The 21870-nt window shown below is 46.2% G+C and overlaps 1 protein-coding gene across 1 annotated transcript; it reads right to left on the bottom strand.

Moving 5' to 3' along the window:
- Nucleotides 1–13611: 13611 nt before the first annotated feature.
- On the bottom strand, nucleotides 13612–21579 carry MDH1B (malate dehydrogenase 1B). The gene is made up of 6 exons (XM_048486490.1): nucleotides 21376–21579; nucleotides 19705–19844; nucleotides 18850–18901; nucleotides 15413–15493; nucleotides 14506–14628; nucleotides 13612–13809 (listed from the first exon to the last, which is right to left on the bottom strand). The coding sequence occupies exons 1-6, from the start codon at nucleotides 21566–21568 to the stop codon at nucleotides 13763–13765; spliced, it is 636 nt and encodes a 211-aa protein (XP_048342447.1). The 5' UTR covers nucleotides 21569–21579; the 3' UTR covers nucleotides 13612–13762.
- Between the last annotated feature and the right edge of the window lie 291 nt (nucleotides 21580–21870).

The following is a 21870-nucleotide window of genomic DNA, read 5'->3' as shown; positions in this document are numbered from 1 at the left end:
TCTAAGACCCTCTCACCAAACTGGAATATATATCATACTTGTGGCTGTAGTTATATTAATAAAGTGATAAATATTCAGAATGTTTGTAGCTGGGCTTTTACAATATTTTTTGGCAATCTCCCCCGTGTACTTTCTCTAAGCAGTTCAAGTAATAGAGTTTGTGTGTGTGCGTGTGTATGCGTGTGTCATGTAGTGTAGATAAAATAAACTGGAGAGGTGGTGTGGGGTAAATGAGTGTACAGTCCATCACAAACAAGTGCTAGTTAAAAGAGCAATCCTAAGTGGCTCCGAAACAATCCTAAGAAATCCTAAGTGCTATTCAGGCCAGTTCAATAGGGCTTACTCTCAGAAAAGTGTCTTACAGATTGTACTGTGAAAGAAGCACACGCATGAATGATAACATGGGAGGAAACTGACACCCCAGATATCTTTTAGAGTTTCCTGTGTCTACTTCAATACTGCATAGTTGGATTTTTCCCCCCTCTCTTCCAGCACATGTCAATAGCAGACAGATTTCAAGGCCCTCATAGGGGTTCACATGTGGAAATTAAAAAGGAAGGAGATCTATTTTCATCAGGAAATATATATTTAAGTAACTAGTCTTAAAAGAATCAAGCAAGCCTTTATTGGCATAGACAACCGTACAACAATAGTAAAAAAAAATGATTAAAAAAAGCATATAAAGTACAGGAAATAAATGTTAAGTGGAGGGAAATCTACTGGCATTTAGTAATTTCCAGGAGAAAGCCTGCCACTATCATACAGAGAGAAGGATCAGGATTGTCCAGCAAGTAGTGTGATTTAAATAAATCGGGGAGATCGGGTAAATGTAAAGGAGTAAGATTCACATACTTGAATCTGATTTCCTTGAATCTGAAACAGTGTAGTAAATTGGTGGGCCAGAGATTCAACTGAGCCATCATTACACGGGCCCAATCTTTTAGCCTAAATCTGCCATGTAACAAGGCAGAAGGCATAACATTAAACCTGGTGAGCATTATGGCTCACCTTTGAGCAGGGTTTATTAAACAATACAGGTAGTGTGCCAAGTGGCCCCTCAAATGAGAGAGAAAAATACAGGGGGGAGCATGTTTTCTTGGCTGCGGTGATTAGGGTAGAGAACTCTCTATCCAATAGTTGACCTTTTAATTTTCTATAGGCTTCTGAATAGGACAAAGGGCAAAGTGAATTCACTGACAGTCCAATAGAAGCCATTTTTTCTTCGATTATGGAAAACCAGGGGTTGGAATGGGTGTCAGAGGGCAGACGGTGGACCAGGGAATTACAGTCCGAGAGAAAATGGATTCGCAGCCAGAATCTAACTAGTAACTAGTGAAGAACAGTAACATGAAAACCACCTCACCTTTCATTTAATGCTACTCAACCAGTTTTCCGTCAGCAAAGGCCTTACCTTAGTTTAGATGCTACTGAAGATCTCCAGGGCCCTCGGGTCATCAAAACAATATTAACTGATCCCCTCAGAAAAGGTGTTTCGTCATTAAGCTATTGCTTCCTAATAAAAGGCTGTCAAACATTCAGTTGTAGGCCTTTCCTTCCGTTAGTTGCTCCCCCTTCTCCTTGACCCAAAAAAATTAAAACACCATCAATTAGTAATGCCTATTCTGAATAATTGAAGAGAAAGAGCATCTTTGATCTCTCTTTCCAAAGGCCATTTCACGTGGGTTCACCTTCTGCCCGTCTAGGTTGTGACATTTGAGCATCTGCTGACGAACACGGTGCTGCTATGGAGACAGAGAAACAACGGGGACGTAATTTTTATTAACACAGGAGGAAAAACATTCAGTCTCAATGAGCTGCTCTGCCGACTTCAAACTGAAGACACACTTCCCTTTTTTAAAAAAACACCGGACTGCCTTTTTAAAGGATGTTTTTAAAATCCATTTCTGCATTTTTAACAATTGCAGTTTTGAGAACTTTAACGTAACTGGTCTAGATTCAGAAACAGAAGAAGGAGAGTTTGGATTTACACCTCGCTTTTCTCGACGGTAAGGAGTCTCAAAGCAGCTTACAAGCTCCTTTCCCTTCCTCTCCCCACAACAGATACCTTGTGAGGTAGGTGGGGCTGAGAGAGTTCTGAGAGAACTGTGACTGGCCCAGGATCATTCAGCAGACTTCATGAGGAGGAGTGGGGAAACAAATCGAGTTCACAAGATTCTGCCGCTCATGAGATTAGAGCCTGCCAGTCTTAACTCCTACACCACGCTGGCTAGAAACAATTGTGGTATATCCAGCAGTAGCCCTGTAATTACCGCACTATGGAAAGCTGCGAAGATGAGCATTCAAATTCCATCCTGAAAACACAATCCACCTTTGATGGACAAAACACAGGGAAGGAACTGTCGAATCCCCACTACAGTCTTAGCCAGGTTTCAGAACACAAACTAACCAGGTTTGAGGGACAACCTCCCCATTGCTTGCGTGCGCAAGTGGATTCCGTTTCTCTGCTCGTTCTCTCCCGTTCAATCCGTATTCCAGCAGGACCTGGTTGCAGAGTGGCATAGAACCCCCATTTAACCACGGTTCAGAGCTGATCCAAGGAGGTGGATGAGGGTTGAAACCCCGGCACTCGTTTCCCGCCCTGGAGTGTGATGCGGAATTCGGGCAACCAATCAGCGCTGTGATGCGCGCGCAGCCTTTCCTTGGTTTTGCTTCCGCTTTTGCAATTGGCCAGCAGAAGGGGACGCAAACGTTAAACAGTCAAACATAGTAACTTTCGGTAATCGTTAATGGTTTTATTATTAGTGGTATCGTGATTAACTCGTCTTGCACAGTCAAACAGTTAAACGTTAAACTCTTTACACGCTGGTTTTTTTATCATGCCCCACCTTTACAATGTATCGCTTCCGCAGTGGGAAAAGGTCCCACGATCGTAAAGCGTAATAACCCAGCCAATCAGGGGAGACCATCAAAGCAAGCTCACCTGGTAGTGGGGATCGCTACAGTTCCGCAAACCGGGTATGTCTCGCCGTGTGCTCGCTATAAGCGTGAAACTCCGATGAAGAGGATATCACGGTTTCACAAATGTTGCGGCTTGGACCTATGCAAATTTCATGTGGGGATTTGACCGTAGACAACCTAACTGTATCACCCGATACCTACGGAACCCATTGGGTAGGAGAAGCGTCTCGCCGCAATGATAAACCGGTGAACTGCCTTAGAACTTTCAACTTGCAGCAAAGAAAATAATGACACGCCGCAAAATAAGGACCATTATAACCCTGACACCAGTTCGGTGAATGTTTTGTGTTAGGCTCCAACCCTACAGGGTGTTGTAACAAAATCCTGGTCTGTCTGGAGTTGACTGGAGTTGACTCGAGAGAAGTGGGGAGCAAAACAACGATCATGGCATCGTTTACCAGTAAGCTGAGTTCCCATCTATTACAGCCAGGTAAGAAGTGGTACTCAGTCATTTTGCAGTGAAAGGTGTGGACCTGGCATGTGTGACTGAGACCTGGGTGAGGGAAGATGGGTCACTTGCCTTGAAAGAACTACCCCCCCCCCCCGGCCCCCTGAGCTTTTTGGTCCTCCATCAGTCCTGGACAATGGGCCAGGGGAAGGCAATACTCAATTGGGAGTCTCTCTTTCAGGGCGCTCCCCATCCCAAACATTCTAGGCATTGCTTGTGTTGGCCTTGTGTGGCACCTGAGGAGAATCTGGCAATCTGAATGGAAAAATGGTAGCAGCCACCGAAAATTCCAGTTTCCGATCTCCCTGGCTGATCTCGTTAGAAGTATCGGTATTGAGCCTTGGAGTTCCCTAGGCTGTTAGCAGGGCCGGAGCGAGGGGGAATTGCGCCCGGGGCACGCGTGCACTCTGCAGCCCCGCCCCCACGCTGGCACATGCCCGGTGCATCACGTACACATCCCCTACCCCCTTGGCACTACACCGATGTTGACATAGTGAGCTAATTGGAGACAACTCTCTGAATGTCCCCCAATCCAAGGTTTTCCACCAAATAATGGGAGTTCCAAACTGCGTCCCTTACGCAGCCGTGTGTCTAGAACTGTGCGGCAAAATAATTCTGGAACATATGCTTTCAGCCAGAGCCTTCGTAGGGATTCTGGAGGCCCAAATTTCTCCACTACTCCAAATCCTAATGCTCCTTTGTCTCATTGACGCTTAGTGGCTTACTTAGGCTAACCCCTGGTTTCCTTTCTAATCAAGAGAAAGATTATTTCCATCGGCCTGCTCTATTGAATCACTCTACCTAATGTCCTATCTTGTAGCTTACAATAGACTCAGACTGATCGCCTTTAGGATCTTAGAATTTGAAAATTCCCATCTAGCAGCCAAAATGAACCTGCTCTCCAAATACAACTCTTAATTTCATTTGAGCAGAGACGATATCACTTCCATACTTTAACCAACCTACACTAGCGTTATGAGAGTTCTTACCATTGCATGATTTTAATTCATATGCCTCTCATTTCTATTGAAGGGTAGGTTCAGTAATTCTAGATAAATCCGCAAGGTTATGCAGTTGCAAACTTAATGTGTGGTTGGAAAACCTTCTGACTCACCAACTCTTTGTAGACTCGCACCAGATTTGATAATAGATCTAAATATACTAACTTACATTTTTTCTTTCCAATCTGGGCTCGCCTGGATCTGACTAGCGCCATCCCTTTATTGTTAAAACAACTCTGACCTTCTGGTCTTTGTGAAGAGATCGCCAATTCTACTAAGTGGAGTATACTTGAGGAGTTCCAGTAGAACGTATTTGTTGTGCTCCCCATGGGGCCTTTTATCTATCATGTATTCATGCACTTGTTCCTGATTTATGTAACTCTTTCTGACTATGCCAATAAAGGCTTATGTATGTATGTGGAGGCAACTTGGCTATCTTCAGGTCCCATGTTGGACCAATTCAGCTGATACTCCTGGGTTGATGTTGACAAGATCTTGGCAGTTGTGAAGCCTACTACCATGCCAGTCATGGCTGGTGAAAGCCAACGGTGATGGTGGTCATTATAATCTCCCCCTAAGTTTAGGGTTGTTCCTAGAAAGGTCAAGGAAGGCAGTGGTAAGACTGTCCTTTGAAAAACCACAGTTGAATCTCACTGATCCATTCAACTATCATCAGTATCAGATCTTTGTACCTGGGCAAGGTAGTTGAGAGTGTGGCGACAGAACAGCTCTAGGGTTTCTTGGTGAAGAGAATGACTACTTCGTTATATATAGAGAGACTCTTTGTTGTAAGTTTATAGAGTTGGGTTAGCACAATAATGAGACATAAGAACATAAGAACAAGCCAGCTGGATCAGACCAGAGTCCATCTAGTCCAGCTCTCTGCTACTCGCAGTGGCCCACCAGGTGCCTTTGGGATCTCACATGCAGGATGTGAAAGCAATGGCCTTCTGCGGCTGTTGCTCCTGAGCACCTGGTCTGTTGGCTAGGCACCGGGTAATCCTAGATTGCATGGAGACCCAAGCACTGCAGCCATAGATCTAATTTCTCCTGGCAACCTGTCCAAGCCCTTTTGAAAGCTTATCCAGGTTAGTGGCCATCACTCACCTCCCCTGTGGCAGCATCGCCTCCAAACACCAATCACACGCTATGCGTGAAGAAGTGTTTCCTTTTATTAGTCCTAACCTTCCCCCCAGCATTTCCTTTCTCGCAATGTATGCCCCCTGGTTCTAGTATGTGTGCATTGCGGAGAAAAAAGAGAAAAAATTCTCTCGGTTAACATTTTCTACCCCATGCATAATTCTTTTAGTGACTCTAATCATATTGATAGCGATTTGTGAAGTGAAATTCCTCCACTCTGGACTGTAGGTTCCGAATTAAGGTTTGAAAGACTGTCCTGTTTCTCTCTGTGCTAGCTTAGCTAGGAATTACCTGCATTAGATAGTAAAATAAGATCAAAGCTTCTCTTGTATTTGTGACTGTATTGGAACCCTCCTTAGCCCAAGGTAGAGAGCCATCTCCGCCTCCACCCAAGTACATCCTATTCATGTGTAAAGGTTCCTGCATTACACGCGGATAAAAGGAGGACTCCTCAGTCGCAGCTCCTACTGCCTAATCCTGGCCAGCAGGCAGATATGCCCGTCATCACCCTCTGCTTCTTAATCTCGATGACCTAGGGAAACCCTTTGTAGTTTTCCCTGGCCAGTAGACACGCCATCGCTTCGCCCTACTCTGGCTAAACTCAAGAAGCGGATGTTTATCGTGGACTCTTAGATTGGTTCCTGCATGTAGCAAATGAACGCATTGGTTGTTTTGAATTCTGCTAATGAATGGGTGGTGGGCTATTCTTTGATTCTCCTAGCCTCCTGGTCGGAGAAAGTGTACTTTATAGCTTGTGGGCTGCTAGGGCAGCACAGTTGTTAAAGTGGAGGTCCTGAGGTGCTGACACTTGGGTCAGCATCTCGATAAACCACCTTTATTTATCCGAGCCGTGTCGGGTCTTGCTTGGGTTCCTGGGCGCTGCCCAGAGCGGGATACTTCTGAGTAAGGAAAGTGTTACCCAGAGCAGCGCGGTAACAATATCCCCCCTCAGACGTCTCCTCTCCAAACTAAAGAGACAGAGGCAATTGCTTATAGAAAAATGGTTTAGTTACAAAATAAAGGGAAGGGTAACTTGGAAAAACAAAGCAAGAAATATCTATCTGATTAGCTAGCTCCTTCATGGAGCTTGTTGGTTGACTATTACATGGCTGACAAAAGGCTGCTACTGAGCACGTACAGAGTGTAACAAAGAATATCAGTTTCTCTGAAGATGCCAGCCAGAGATGCAGGTGAAACGTCAGGAGAGAATGCTGCTAGAACACGGCCATACAGCCCGGAAACCACACAGCACCCCAGTGATTCCGGTCATGAAAGCCGATAATACAAAGAATATATATCTAATGCCTACGTGTGGGACTGCATGTAGCTCATGCCAGGTCTGCTTAACCAATAAGTATCAATTACCTGGTCACTGACTTCTGATCTCACTAACTAATTAGCATGCAACAATTAACTCCTTCATTACTGGATTGTGTGACTGGCACTTTCCAAATCCTAGCACTCTTCTATGATTCTATGACTCCATCTTGATCATTGAAAGGCCTACTAAAAATCCTTTTTCCTTCTTACCATTCCACCTAGCTCAGAAAGTAGGTGTTGGTATTTGTAGATCCATGTATTTTACTCCAAGGTCATCAGTCCAATTGGCTGGTCTGAGATCACCTTCATTATTTTATTCCAGAAGTAACTGGTTTCTTAGTGCCTCAATAAAATGAGTTTCGGTGGGGGAGGGGGGGAGTGAGCTTGTTTGTGATTGTTTGGACCAATGTGTAAGCTGATTGGTTCAATGATGATCATTTGATGTGGCTAGCTGGAGCATAACTTGGCTACTCAATGTTACCAGTGATCTCTCTTTCCTGTTCTTTGTCATCTCGATGCTCTGTCTGTACTTTATTTGACAAACTTTGCAAATGCAGTGAGGATTTCTAGTGTAGTTTCTTTGCAAGTATTCTTTCCAGTAAACCTATGCTATTCTTTGTTGTCATTGTGCAATCTGAAATGTATCCTTTATGATCTTTGTGTCTGTTTGTATGCCTTTTAAACTCTAGTTTCTTTACACACACATGACATTATGGCCCATTCCCAGACAACGCCCTTTCAAACTGCTTTCAGTGCTCTTTGAAGCTGTGCGGAATGGCAAAATCCACTTGCAAACAGTTGTGAAAGTGGTTTGAAAACGCATTATTTTGCATGTGCGGAAGGGGCCACAGACACCCCCCCCTCTCTCTCTCTCAGTGTTTCCCAACCTTTTCGAGGTCAGGGTACCCTTGACCTCACTCTTCATATCTCACAGTACCCCTGCCACCACCCTCTACCTTCCCCTCCCATTGCCCCTGCTTGCCACACACCCCACCTTCCCCTCCCCAGGTGAAGGTAGCCACTGGGGCAAGGGGTGGCTAGCTGGACCCTGTGCTGGGGTTCCTGCCTCCCAGGCTAGCCTCCCAAGGCTCCTTAAGTGTCAGTGGGAGACACTCACAAAAATGAGGGGGGGGTGGTAGTGCTGCTCTGCACTCCTGGGACATGCTCATTTCTTAACCCCCAGGATACCACGGTACCCTGGTTGAGAATGGCTGATATAGATATAAATTCTGTTTGGAGTTCTGGTCCAGGGCCCAGGGCCTGACATTGCAACCTCCCAAAGGTCGGGTGAGGTTATTGACACCTTGAGGACCCATCATCTCTGGATCCATTTCAATCCAGTTTCTGACTTGGCCATGAGAGATAGAATTGGTCGCCCTCATAAATGATATCTCGAGACAGCTGGATCAAGGAAGGTCAGCATTGCTGTTATTAATTGATCTGACAGGGGCATTTCACACAGTCAGTCACAAACTATCGATCCACCGCCTGGCTAACATGGGTATGTGTGGGAAAGCCTTGTGGTGGCTGGTCTGCCTTGTGGTGGCTGGTCTCCTTTCTTCAAGATTAGGAACAGGGAGAGGATATTATGCAGCACTCACTAGTGTGCAGAGTCCCTCCAGAGGCAATTCTCCCCCCAAAGTTATTTAACATCTACCTGTGCCTCCTAGCCCAGCTGGTCTGGAGTTGCAGGCTGGCTTTTTATCAGTATACCAGCTAGCTATTGATGGGTGGGTGGCTGGATGAGGCCCTGGTGATACTGGCTAGTTGTTTAGAGGCCGTTGCAAAATGGCTGAAGCAGAGTTGACTGAAATTATAGCCATAGAAGACAGAGGTCCTGGGACTGGCCAGGGAGATCTGGGATCAAGTTGCCAGCTTCCTGCTCTTGATGGTGTGCAACTGACACCTGCATCCGCTGTCAAGAGTTTGGGCATATTCTGGATGACTCCTTATCAATAGATCCCCCATATCAAAACAAAAGGAAGGTGCAACAAAAAATGCACAATGTATTGTCGAAGGCTTTCAACGGCCAGATTCAACTGGTTCTGGTGGGTTTTCCGGGCTGTGTGGCCGTGGTCTGGTGGATCTTGTGTGTAACACAACTTCCCTCTGTGTGTAACAGACTTCCCTCTGTGATACACCTCTGAAGAGGCCAGCCACAGATGCAGGTGAAACGTTAGGAACAAGATCTACCAGACCACGGCCACACAGCCTGGAAAACCCACCAGAACCAAAAGATGCAGACATAAACCAATCTGTACCAGCTGGCTATCAGTACTCTGTATTGAGTAACTCAAAAGAAACTTTATTGGTAACTCACGGTGCCTACCAGGCTCTCATTTACTCAGAAACATCATGCGCATAACGATCATGAAACACACAATCCTTAGATGATTCTCACGCCTTAACAATCCAATAAAACTTAGGTACAACTTGCATATTAATTGTCTCATAGAAACTCTTATCTCCAAGTGATAAGGGTATCAAGCTTAACGGTCCAGCAGGCTGATCTGTTCCTAGCTTCTGCAAACTTGAGAGAAACATGCTGAAATCATTGTCCTGGTGGAAATTGGAATAAGTTTACTATGAGGGACAATTTGCGCCCACAGGAGCAGGTAGAGCTTAACTCCACGGGCCCGTGAAGATAACGAGACCTGGTCAGATACTGGGAACAGATCAGACTGCTGGAGAGCTTGATAGGCACCTTGAATGTCCAATAAAGTTTCTTTGAAGTTATTCAGTACTGAGTACTGACAGCCAGCTGGGGCAAGGTGGTTTGTGTGTGTCCTTATCAATAGATCATGAATGCAGCCAGGGTGGAGTTCTTCCATCTTCACAAGGTCCAGCAGCTGGTCCCCTATCTATCTCACCTTGACTTAGCCACTAAACAATGGTCACCTCCAGTTTAGACTACTGCAGTGGTGGCAAACCTATGGCACCGGTGCCAGAGATGGCACTCGGAGCCCTCTCTGTGGGCATGTGCGCACAGAGTTCGTCATGTGGGAGGGGGGAAATCGCCCCCCACATTCACACATATCTAGGCTGGCTGGGCCGCTGGACTTGATGTGCGTGCACCTCAGCAAGCAGGGAGGACTCGGCTGAGCTCCAGGTGGCTGCTGCCCCGGGGGGGGGGGGCAGAGATGCTAGAGGGGTGCAGAGGGGCTCATGTGGGACTTGCTGGAGGCTATAGCAGGCTGGCCCCTGCTCGATGGGATTATTTAGGTTAAATTGCTGCATTGGCACTTTGCGAGAAGTAAGTGGGTTTTGGGTTGCAATTTGGGCACTTGGTCTCGAAAAGGTTTGCCATCACTGGACTACTGTAACATGCTCTGTGAAGGGCTACCTTTGAGACTACTCCAGAAACTTCAACTGATACAGAATACAGTGGTCCTTATGGGGACTCCAGGGAAGGCGTGTATCCAGACAGAGCTCCACTGGCTCCAGGTAGAATACTGAATCAGGCTGAAGGTTTTGATGTCTCCCTTTAAAGTTCTTCTCGATCTGGGGTCCTGACATCTATGGGATTGCCTCTCTTGAGAAACCCCACCCCCCAAGAGCGCTGCGTTCAGCCAGGAACTACTTGCTGATGCTCAACGGCCTCAAATGTATCCAGCCGTCCTCCACCAGAGCAAGAGCCTTCTTGGGTCCAGCCCCAGCCTGGTGGAACTCTCCTGAAAATGAGACTTGGGCCCTGCAGGATTTACTGCAATTCTGCAGAACTGTAAGCCTGAGATCTTCTGCTAGGCTTATGGTTGACCACAACAAAGGCTGCCATCTTGCTGGCCTCCCGTTCCCCCTCCCTTTTCTTTAACCATCTTAGAAGTTATTGTTTATTCCCTAAATAGAATTCCAGTTATCTCTTTTCCTATTTGACAGACTACCAAATAGAATATTACTGTATGGCGTTGAGGTATGAAGTATGCTTTAATTGTGGTTATGATGTAAGCTGCTCTGAGCCCAACTTGTCTGGGAAGGGCGGGTTATAAATTGAAAAACAAACAAACAAAGGCCCCTTCCGCACACGCAAAATAATGCGTTTTCAAACCACTTTCACAACTGTTTGCAAGTGGATTTTGCTATTCCGCACAGCTTCAAAGAGCTCAGAAAGCAAAGAGCTTGGAAAGGGTCTTCCTGTCATGTCCGGCTTCGCTGGACGCAAGAAACTGAACTAAACGTCGCTCATTCTAAGTGCTGATCTTTTCGAATTCAAAAAAACTCAGCACGTGGAAAATAAACGGTACATTGATTGAACAGGTCCATTCATACAGATATTTAGGAATCACCTTCCATCATTCCTTAACCTGGACCTCTCATATCCACCAGACTCTCAATACAAGTAAAATCAAAGTGTTGGCAATATCCAGATTTTTTTCTACACCAGAGGCGGTCGCAATTTTTTTCCTGCCGTTTAATGGAAGGCTTCTTTTCAGTTAAAACTACTTTCGCCACAATTACATTTTTACGGAGCTCCAATCTGGGGAGCAGCAAAACCGCTTGAGAAATTAGGAGAGTGTTCAATCTTTGTTTCTTCTTGCCTGCTTATTGGGTCTTCCAAACTCCAGTCACGCATCAAGTTCCTTTGTTTAGAAAACCGGAGCCAAGACAATTTTTTTCCCTGGTTTGGCTCTCTTTGTTTAAAATACTCGGCTTCAGCTTCTTCTGATTATATGCAGATACCCCTCCCGGCAGTCTCACATATTACTTTCTGTTAAGTTTACCACTTCCACTCCACCTGGCACACCAAAAAAATTATCAAGCAAATAAACAACATATAGGTGTATCTTTTGACCAACTCCTATTACTGATGGATCTAAAAAAGACAGGCTTTCTCGGAGTTTTGAAACAACGACTTTTGACATTGAAGGGCAGCTTCACAGCTGGAGCCTGCAGAACTTGTTCTCCTACATTTTATGGCATTTCCACCACCATTGCCGGTTTTATGGCTAAATATGAAAGTAATTTTAATCAATCCACATCTCCAAGAGATATTTTATGTGTCTTGCTCGGCTAAATGTGTTACCACTCGCCTAAACAAGAGGCAGATATCATGGCATCCCAAGCAGGAGAACAGTGGACTTGTTCCTTTGCAGCGGGCCTAAATTCTAAACAACTGAACATCGCGGCTCCTTCATTGCAAAGATTTGGCAGTCTATCGGTTGCTTTTTCTCGAGGCCATCTTGAAGAAATTTTCAGTGAGATCAGACAAGGAAATAGTTTCACACCTGCTTAGTGACCATCATCCCCACACTACTGAATCAGTTGCCAGGTTTTTAACAAAGGCACTTGGATCAAGAGTGAAACCTTTGTGTAAATTTTAGTCAATTGGTTTTAACATAATCTGTATTTTACCACTCTTTATATGCCATTAAAGGTTTTGTATTTGTATTTGTATTTGCTATTCCGCACAGCTGTGTCAGAGGAGGTCACGTCAGTTAGTGGGTGAATGGAAAGGGTAATCTCAGTATCCAGCCACTTAAAAGGAGAAGGCAGGAGAGAGACAGGTTGAGAGAGCCAGGTTCATTCAAGCCAGGTTATTACATTTAGATTTTCTGTTCCATACCTTTCAGACTTCAGAGTCTGGGATTCTAGATCCAGACCAAATAGTGGCCCTTTCCGCACAACCAACATAAAACGTTTTGACGGAGGAAATAAAAAGTTTCCTCTGAAGTTTCCACATAGTTTTCAGCCCAAAACGTTTTATTTCCAGCCTCAAAACATTTTATACGCAGCCTCTATTTTAGTGATTCTTTGTGTGAAAACATTTTCACACTGTTTTCATGTGTTGTGCGGAAGTCTTTAAAATGTTCCCTACCGCTCTCTGCAGTGTCAGGATATTGAAAATTGCAAGGTGGTCATATGCTGGTCTAGAATGACTGGAATGTAACAGTCAGCAGAATTGTAAAGGTCGGAGCCTCTCTGTCTGGGTCCGCAGTGATTGGCATGTAACAGTCAGCAGAAATGAAAAGGTCACAGGCCAGGAGGATGAGATCATCTAGCTAATGATTGGCTGGACAAAACTATATAGGAAGACTGCATACCCAATTCAGTATCTCCTTCACCTTCAGGTTCAGGCTCAGATTGTTGTTAGAGTAGAGAGTGGATAGTTAGATGAGTAAAACATTGTTATTTTGTTCCTTTGAGAAAGAAAAGATAAAGTATTCCTGTTGGAACGAAATCTACTGTCTGAGTGTTTTTATTTTCTTATACTGCAAGCAGTACCTCCTGAACTTTCTAGCAAGGGTGAGTTGGCACCTAGTCCTTTCGCTGTGCACTAGGCCAACATGCAGTCCCTGCGCTTCCGCCTTGGTACCATTTTTCTGAGCTCCCTCCATCATTTCATCTGTTTATTTCTATTATTTTTTTAGGGAGGTGATATCTTCAAAGCTCAGAAGACGTAGCCCATGAAGAACTGAAGCACAAGGCTTTGAGCCGTTGGAGCTACAAATCCATGGAGACATTAAAATGAGACGAGAGAATCACAAAATGGCAGTCAGGAAGTGTTTTTGAGGGGGCGAGTGCGGACAGAAGGGGAGGATTGAAAACATTTGGCAAATATTTCGCAAATGTTTTCAGTGCCTTCTGCAAAAATGGCCAGAGACTGGGAAACTGGAAAAACTTGGTTGACATGCGGCACATCTGGTCTTATCCAAATATTCCAACCCAAATACATTTGGTGTGCTATTCGATTTGTATTAAGATCCAAATAAAAGACCCATGCATGAGTTTTCGCACATATCTTGTTCTATAAAGAAGGGGAACAAACACACAGTTTTCTTGCACCAAATCCGTTGTTGGTGAGTTACAGAAGTCACCACATCCCAAGTGTTGGAAAACTGCAACTGTCCTGTCTAGCTGAGGGAGCATGAATCCTCATTCAGCATTGTTTTGCAACCAGAGCCTGGTAAGTTGAAACTTCAGGAACTGCAGAATAAACATGAATAAGCAGAAATTTATTTCTGAGATATTTGGGTTTACAAATATCTGCTTTCTTTTTTTCCTTCAACCCCTAGTCTCTATGGTAGTAAAGACATTAACTCCACTATAACTCCCCTACATTGTTCAGGATTTTGGAATTAAGAATCCTGAATAGTTTCACAATTTAAGTACAAGAGCTACAAATTATTGAAGTATGTAATTGAAGTACAAAAGCGGCTTTTATCCACATGTGTTACAAGGCAATAAATCTTTGGTCAGCACGGTGTTGAAGCAGTGCGGTGTAGTGGTTAGAGTGCCAGACTAGGATCTGGGAGACCCAGATATGAATCCCCAGTTGCACTATGGAAGCAGGCAGGGTAACTTTGGGCAAGTCATACAGGCTCATTCTCATACATGCAGAATAATGCACTTTCAAACTGCTTTCAGTGCTCTTTGAAACTGTGGGGAATGGCAAAATCCACTTGCAAACAGTTGTGGAAGTGGTTTGAAAACGCATTATTTTGTGTGTGCGGAAGGGGCCTCTAATTTATTTCCTAAAGTGCTGCAAGGATAAAACAGAGGAGAGAGGGATGGGGTACGCTGCTTTGGTTCCCCATTGGGGAGAAAATCAGGGTATACACGAAGTCAGTTAAGTAAGCAAAAAGTCAACAATTCTATTTCTCACAAAGTTTCTTCACTTACTGCCTGCGGACTCTTCAAAAATTCCTTCCGCAGATTCGTCAAAAATTCCTTCCGGGGATTCCTCGGCAATTTCTTCTTCAGGGCTCTTTCCCTCTTTTAATTCATCAGGAAGCTCTTCCACCACTGTGGCAAGCAGAACCATTCATTTTATACACATTCATATCCAAGATGAACTTGTTTTTTCAGTCTTTTAGAGTATTTGAACATATGGTTGCCAGACCCCCACGGGGAGTGGTGAATTCCTCCCCGCTCCATAGTAAATTTAGGCCAAGGCCTCTCGTGTCAGTGCGCAGTGATGAAAAGGGACATGATCAAATCACTGACTTTAGGAATGCTCCGATATTTAGCAAATCTTTTTGTCCAAATACCAGAGCATCCCTGCGGTTATTGGCAACGTGATGCCACCTCTGTTACATGCTGGAAATGCTGTTGCCATGTTTTAACACCAGAGGCCTTGGCCTAAATTTACCACTGGTAAGTTTATTTCCCACCCCCCTGCCCGGGGAACCTGGGAACCCTATTTGACTCCTCTGTTACAGAGCATTCAGAAACAGATCTAGGGTGTTCCTCTGACCCACCCACACATGAGAGTGAGAAATGTTTTCCAAAGGGAGAAAATGGCCTTCAGAGTCAGAGGGCTTGAGTTCGTGTTCTTTGCTTGGCTCTGGATGCTTTGGGTGGCCTTGAGATGTTTCCCTTTCAGCCACTTCCCCAATCTCAGTTGCCCCCTTCCATGGCTCAAGGTACACATTCACAGAAGGTTAAAAACAACGTGGTGATGGAGATGGTGAAGGTGTGTGGAGATTTAAACCAGCAAATAGTAAGATTGGCCCTGTGTGCTTTGGTCCTCATGAGCAAGAATGGTGGGGCATAAATAAAATAAAAACAATGTATTCCCTTTACTTACCCTCTTTGTTAGGACTTCCTTCTTTTTCTTCTTCTTTTTTTTCTTCTTCTTCTTCTTCCCCTCTCACTTTCCAATGAGGTACTGTAAGAAACAATAGATATAATCTGCCACTTGCACCAATTAATATTATTAATGTGGCGACCTAGGAAACGCTTTATTGAAGCAGTGGCGTAGGAGGTTAAGGAGCAGCAGTGGTGTAGGAGGTTAAGAGCAGCGTAGGAGGTTAAGAGCTCGTGTATCTAATCTGGAGGAACCGGGGTTGATTCCCAGCTCTGCCGCCTGAGCTGTGGAGGCTTATCTGGGGAATTCAGATTAGCCTGTACACTCCCACACACGCCAGCTGGGTGACCTTGGGCTAGTCACAGCTTCTCAGAGCTCTCTCAGCCCCACCTACCTCACAGGGTGTTTGTTGTGAAGGGGTTAAGGAAAAGGAGACTGTCAGCCCATTTGAGTCTCCTGCAGGAGAGAAAGGGGGGATATAAATCCAAACTCCTCCTCCTCTTCCTCCTCCTCCTCCTCCTTCTTCTTCTTCTTCATTACCATGCTGAAGTTCTACATAACCCCAGTGGGGCTCTCACAACTGGCTTTTGAGATCTTAGGTTTAAGAAGGGATATACTGGAAAAAGGCAACATTACAAAGGAATCTCCAGAAAGACCCTGAACCATCAAGAACATGATCAAGTGTTCCCACAGTTATTGGTTCTGTTAATCAGGTTGCTTGAAGAGAGTGTCTGTGGTTTGAGGCCACAAAATTGGTATACAGTTATCCCTTCCACATGCCGACTTTCCCCATTGCAGTTTTGATATATTGTGAGTTGGCATATGACATTAAATAGATTTTTTGTTTAGTTTTGTGGAAGTCACAGATGACACATAATGACCAGCAGACACAGAAAATTTTTAGAAACTCAGAAATGCAGAAAAAATATGTATAGAATTGTATAATATCAACATATTTTGACTTTTAATATAGGCCCCTTCCGCACACGCAAAATAATGCATTTTCAAACCACTTTCACAACTGTTTGCAAGTGGATTTTGCTATTCTGCACAGCTTCAAAGGGCCTTTCCCCACTTTTCCTGCTGCCGCCGTCGCTGTGCGCTGCTCTCAGCACACGGCATCCCTGGCATGCGTCCGGGGTCATCAAAAGGCGGCATTTTCACCAGCGCCAGGGATGCCGTGCGCTGAGGGGGCGCGACAGCGGCAGCGTCGGGGCCGCTGTGCTGTCGCCGCCGCTGTCGTGGGGAGTGCAGTGGGACCCCGCGCTACTTGAGCAGAGTAGCGCGGGGCTAAGGTAAGTGGGGAAAGGCCCAAAGAGCACTGAAAGCAGTTTGAAAGTGCATTATTCTGCATGTGCAGAATGAGCCATAATAAATATGCACATTTTCTTTTTAAAAGTTAAAGGAAAAAAATCAGACTTATTCTGTTGGTACAAAGGGAGGGCCAAAAATGTTACATGGATTTCCAGATCGCAGGGAGTGTTTTGCCCCTAACCCCAGTGATGTGGAAGGGATAACTGTAGATGCTGTCTGCCACTTCCACCAATTAATGTTATTAACAAGTCAACCTAGGAAACTTTTATTACTGTTGCTGAACTTCTACATGACCTTAGGAGGGCGATCATGGCTGGCTTGTGAAGTCTTAAGTTTAAGAAAGGATATATTGGGAAAAGTAAGGTTCCAAAGGAATCCCCGGGAAGGCCTTGACCCAACCAGAACGGTTATCTGTTCTATTAAATCAGGTTGCTTGAAGATATTGTCTGTGGTTTGAGGCCAAAAAATTGATATAATCTTTTTTTTTTAAAAAAAAGGTAAACAATCAGGCCTTTATGCAAGCAGCTTCCATGAGCATTTAGTGGACGTGTCAACATTCCGGGGGTAGCTGGACATCTTCTGCTATTACAACTAATCTCCAAGTGACAGTCGATTCACCTGGAGAAAATGGCCGGTTCTGAAGGTGGACTCTATGGCAAGGGTGTTAACATGTGGCCAGAGGTGGGATCCAGCAGGTTCTCACAGGTTCCCGAGAGTAGGTGACTAATTATTTGTGTGTGCCGAGAGGGGGTTGCTAATTGGTGATTTTGCCACATGATTTTTGCCTTAGTTACGCCCCTCCTCTCAGCAGTAGCACGCAGAACTTGAAGCAGTCTAGAAGGAGATGCACCGGCGTGCGTGGCAGCCTGCGCCTGCGTGCATTTGTTTCCCGCCCAAGGACTGGTGCAGTGGCTGCGTCCTTGCCACAGCCCCACGCAGGAATGCCCCCCCGGAATGCCTGACCCACTGGCTGTGGGTTCCCACTCCATCCCTCCTATTGGCGCTACGCCACAGTTTGAATCCCACCACCATGGGAACCTGTTACTAAAATTTTTGGATCCCACCACTGCATGTGGCCCCTTGAGGGGGCCTGGTAAGCTCTCTCAAGGCAGCCACCCGACCCTCGCTATGGGCTCACCAGTCCCGGCATCCCCCAGTGTCGCTCTGAGGCCAACCGAGCCACCCCAGGGCCTGGCCCGACCAAGTCACCTTTATGTCAAATCTGGCCCTCGTAACAAATGAGGTCGACACCTCTGCTCTGTGGCATTAATACCACACTGATGTCCCTCCCTTCAGCAAACCCTTCCCTCCTCAGGTTCCCCCCCAAAAAAAAATCACCAGGTGTTTCCCAACCCAGAGCTACCAACCCTAGCATTTACAAATTTTTTTTTCCTCTTGGGACAGAATTCCCAGGCTATAATCACAAACAGATTCCCAAACTCCCCTCATTTTCCTAATGCAAGCTGCGGTGTGAAGGAGACAAGTCCACCACACCCCCTGACCAGTGGTGTACTGCTAATGGGGACGTGGGGAATCCCGTGTCCCTGGGCACCTGCTGCTGAATCCCACACCTCCCCTCCGCCTACCTGCAGGCCAGCTCCTGCCCTCCCCAGACTACAGGGAGGCCGGGGGGGCGGGGCTTGGCAGCAAGCAGCCCAGGCGGGCGCCGTAACACAGACCAGCCCAAGAGCCGACCTGCTGCTGCGGCACAGCAGGTCGGAGGGTGCACGGGGAGCCGGGCATGGGGGGGGGGGATGTGGGAGGTGGTCATGCCCTGGGGCGCCATTTAGGCCCAGTATGTCACTGCCCCTGACACAACCAGCTTTTCAGTTGTTTGGATACTGGCCCACAGAGGGGATTGTCTGCACCTTGAGAAGAAGCCATCTCCTCTACTATTTTCTTGAACATGATCACTCACATCACAGATTACTTGAACATTATCACTCACATCACACACTTGATTCATCAATAGCCCAGGGTCTCCAGTAACCGATGAATGTTTAGTCAGTAGCAACTAAACCAGGGGGGTTCTGCCCCCTGAGGACATTTTAAACCTGGTCTCCAGATTCAACCTGGGTTAGATGCTATAGAGAGCAGATCTGCATCCGACCGTTCCCTTTTACCTCGTCTTTGTGGATATAGTTCAATTGCTTCCCCTAATGCAACTTCTTTTTCCTGCAGGGAAACAAATAGTTTAGCAAACAATATTCACCGATGGGAGAGTTATTTCAACACACCTGGAAAGTGCGTTCTGCATAACACAATTGCATTTTAAAAAATGGGATCACAGAACCCCTAACCCTAACGCCCCTTCCAAAATGCACCTTCCTTTCTCTTTTTTTGTTAACTTCTCACGGTGCTTCCAAAAATATCTGTGCTCGCTTGGGAAGCATAGTGTTTAGCTACAGATACAAGAAGTCTACTTAGGGATTTATCTACAAAACTAATAAAAGCTTTCGTGGTAATTTAATTTCTTTAAAATATTCGATTGCATGTACAATTAATTAAAAAATATTCAGTAGAAAATCTCAAATGGAACAGTGCGTGTGCGCGCGCTTGCGGGGATTTTAATTGCGTACGTAAGTGATATCAAGTTGCAACTGACATATGGCAAACTCATGCAGGGGTTTTCAAGGCAAGTGAGAAGCAGAGGTAGTTTGCCATTGCTTGCAGAGTCTTCCTTGGTGGTCTCTCATCCAATTACAAACTTCTGCTTAGCTCACAATGCTGCCTTCTCCACCACCATCACCATTATGTACAGGACCATGGGGGTTTTCAAAGCAAGACACCAATGGAGGTGGTTTGCCACTGCCTTCTTCAGCATAGCAAATGTGATTTCCCTTGGAAGTCTCCCATCCAAATGATAGCCAAGGCTGACACCGATTCGCTTCTGAGATCTAATAAGATCATTCTAGTGTGGGGCTATCCAAGTCGGCGCACGGAAGCAATTACAAGGTACAAAAACATCTGGACGTTACCCGAATCAGATCAAGGGCTAAAATCTGAAGATACTCTTGGTTTTTGGTGCTCATTTCCAGTTCTGTAATGGCCCTCCAGGTGCCATTCCGGAACCTCACGGGCATGGAAAAGACAATCCCTTCGGGAAGCTCAAACTGACCTAAAGAAACAAAGAGAATTTCCCTGAAGCATCTTTCATTCCCATATACATTCAACAATAAAGCCAGCATTAAAAGAAGGAGGTGAGGTCCACCTTATGGTTCCCATTTATTTCAGTGGCAGAGATTCAAACATGTGCTTAATACTGCTAGTGAAATAGGGGGTGTGGCATCCTGGGGAGCAGGGACCATGTGATGGGGCTGGGTCACCCAGGCTCGCCATGGACCACTACGGAAGCCTTTAGGCACCAGCCCAGGAAGTTCGATGACCATGTCTGGCCAAGGACACAAATGGCAGGACGAGGCTGCCTGATCCACAGCCACAGTTGGGAGGGTGGGCCTGAGGGCTAGAGGCTCACTATAGCCAGAGGCCAAAGGGACAGGGGTCTGAAGGGCAGCGGCAAGCACTTAAACGGTGGTGCAAAGGGACTGGGAGGCAGCCAAGGACTACACTAAAGGTGAGCAAAGGCACAGGTTACAGCAGAAATGGCACGAACTACCTGCCAGAAGGACAGAGGACTGATGCTATATAACTGGGGATGTAAAACTATATCTATAAAAAGCTAACCGTGACTTTGTTAGTCACGCCCTAACGCCGAAACGGCTGGGCGGATCGCCCCCAAATTTTCAGGTGACGTCCCTTCCCGTGGCGAGCAGGTAATGTGCCCTTTGCCGGGGTCCCAGGTCACACCTGAGCCCCGTAAACTGCCAGTTTCCCCAGACCTCCGCTGGGCCAATGAGGGCCCACCCTTCGGGGGGGCGTGGCTTGCCCGCCTTTGCCGCGGCATGCGCATTCACGCCGAGAAACCCCCTGCTGCCAGACCCAGGGAGACCAGGGAGGCACATTCCCAGCCAAGCCACGGAAAACAGCTGGTACGGCTCTCCCCTTCCTCCTCCGTTCCAACCCCACCCCCCCCTAAGGCCACAGCGAAGTGTGGCCGGGCCCGCTAGTAAAGTAATAATGTAGTGGTGGATAAGTAATGGTTAAGAACAGGTGGACTCTAATCTGGAGAACCGGGTTTGCTTCCTCATTCCCTCCACATGAGCGGTGGAGTCTTATCTGATGAACCAGATTTGCATCCACACTCCTACATTCCTGCTGGGTGACCTTGGGCTCGTCACCATTCTTTGGAACTATCTCATCCCCATCTACCTCACAAGGTGTCTGTTGTGGGGAGAGGGAGGGAAAGTAAGTTTTAAAGCTGCCTTGAGCCTCCTTACAAGAGAGAAAGGTGGGGTATAAATCCTTCTTTTTCTATTCTTTTTCTTCTAACTGTAACTACGCCTCTTTGCTAGTATGGAGTCCCGGCAACTTCTTAGTCTGCTGTAGATTTCTTTGCTGCAAGTACCATGTCTACCCACCCTGACCCAAAAGATCGTGACAGTGGGACTTAACATTTTCCTTGGTTGGATTAAGTCCAAAGCCTCTAATCAGATGGCAAGGGGGCACGTCTTTTCCACAACCTTTAATGAAAAGGAAGATGGGTGACAGAGAAGACTGGGGGGTTGCTTGGCTCCAAGGAGAACGTTTACCTTCGCTGATGACTCCTAGAGAGAGAACCTCCTTTGGGGGGGAGTCCTGATACCAGTATCTCAGCACCGTCGCAATGGCGTGCGCCGGTGCCATGCCTAAGCAGTGGTGCCCCCAAGAACTCATTGAACCCAGAGAAGGCACAAATTCAGAGCACAGCCATTCACTGCCCATGGGGGGAAAGAAAGAAAACATGAGTTTTTTTAAAAAATATTATAAAGTCTGCTTTCTAGAGAGAAGGTCCACAAAAAGTGATTCTTGAGAAATTTAGATCTCAGTCCGCAGCCTCGTAGGGTGCCGCAACGGGTTCGGCAACATTTGGGCAGGGACGGACTGGGGAGTTCAGGACCAAGTGAACAAAGCGTGGTGTAGGGGTTAAGAGTGGTGGACTGTTAGTTGGAAAACCGGGTTCGATTCCCCACACCTCCACATGAGCGGCGGACTCTAATCTGGAGAACCGGGTTTGTTTCCCTGCTCCTCCACATGAAGCCAGCTGG

Source organism: Sphaerodactylus townsendi, linkage group LG02, assembly GCF_021028975.2.
Source record: "Sphaerodactylus townsendi isolate TG3544 linkage group LG02, MPM_Stown_v2.3, whole genome shotgun sequence".
NCBI classification, from domain to species: Eukaryota; Metazoa; Chordata; class Lepidosauria; order Squamata; family Sphaerodactylidae; genus Sphaerodactylus; species Sphaerodactylus townsendi.
The sequence above is the reverse complement of the archived record's forward strand: the minus strand, read 5'-3'. Positions and strand labels throughout refer to the sequence as shown.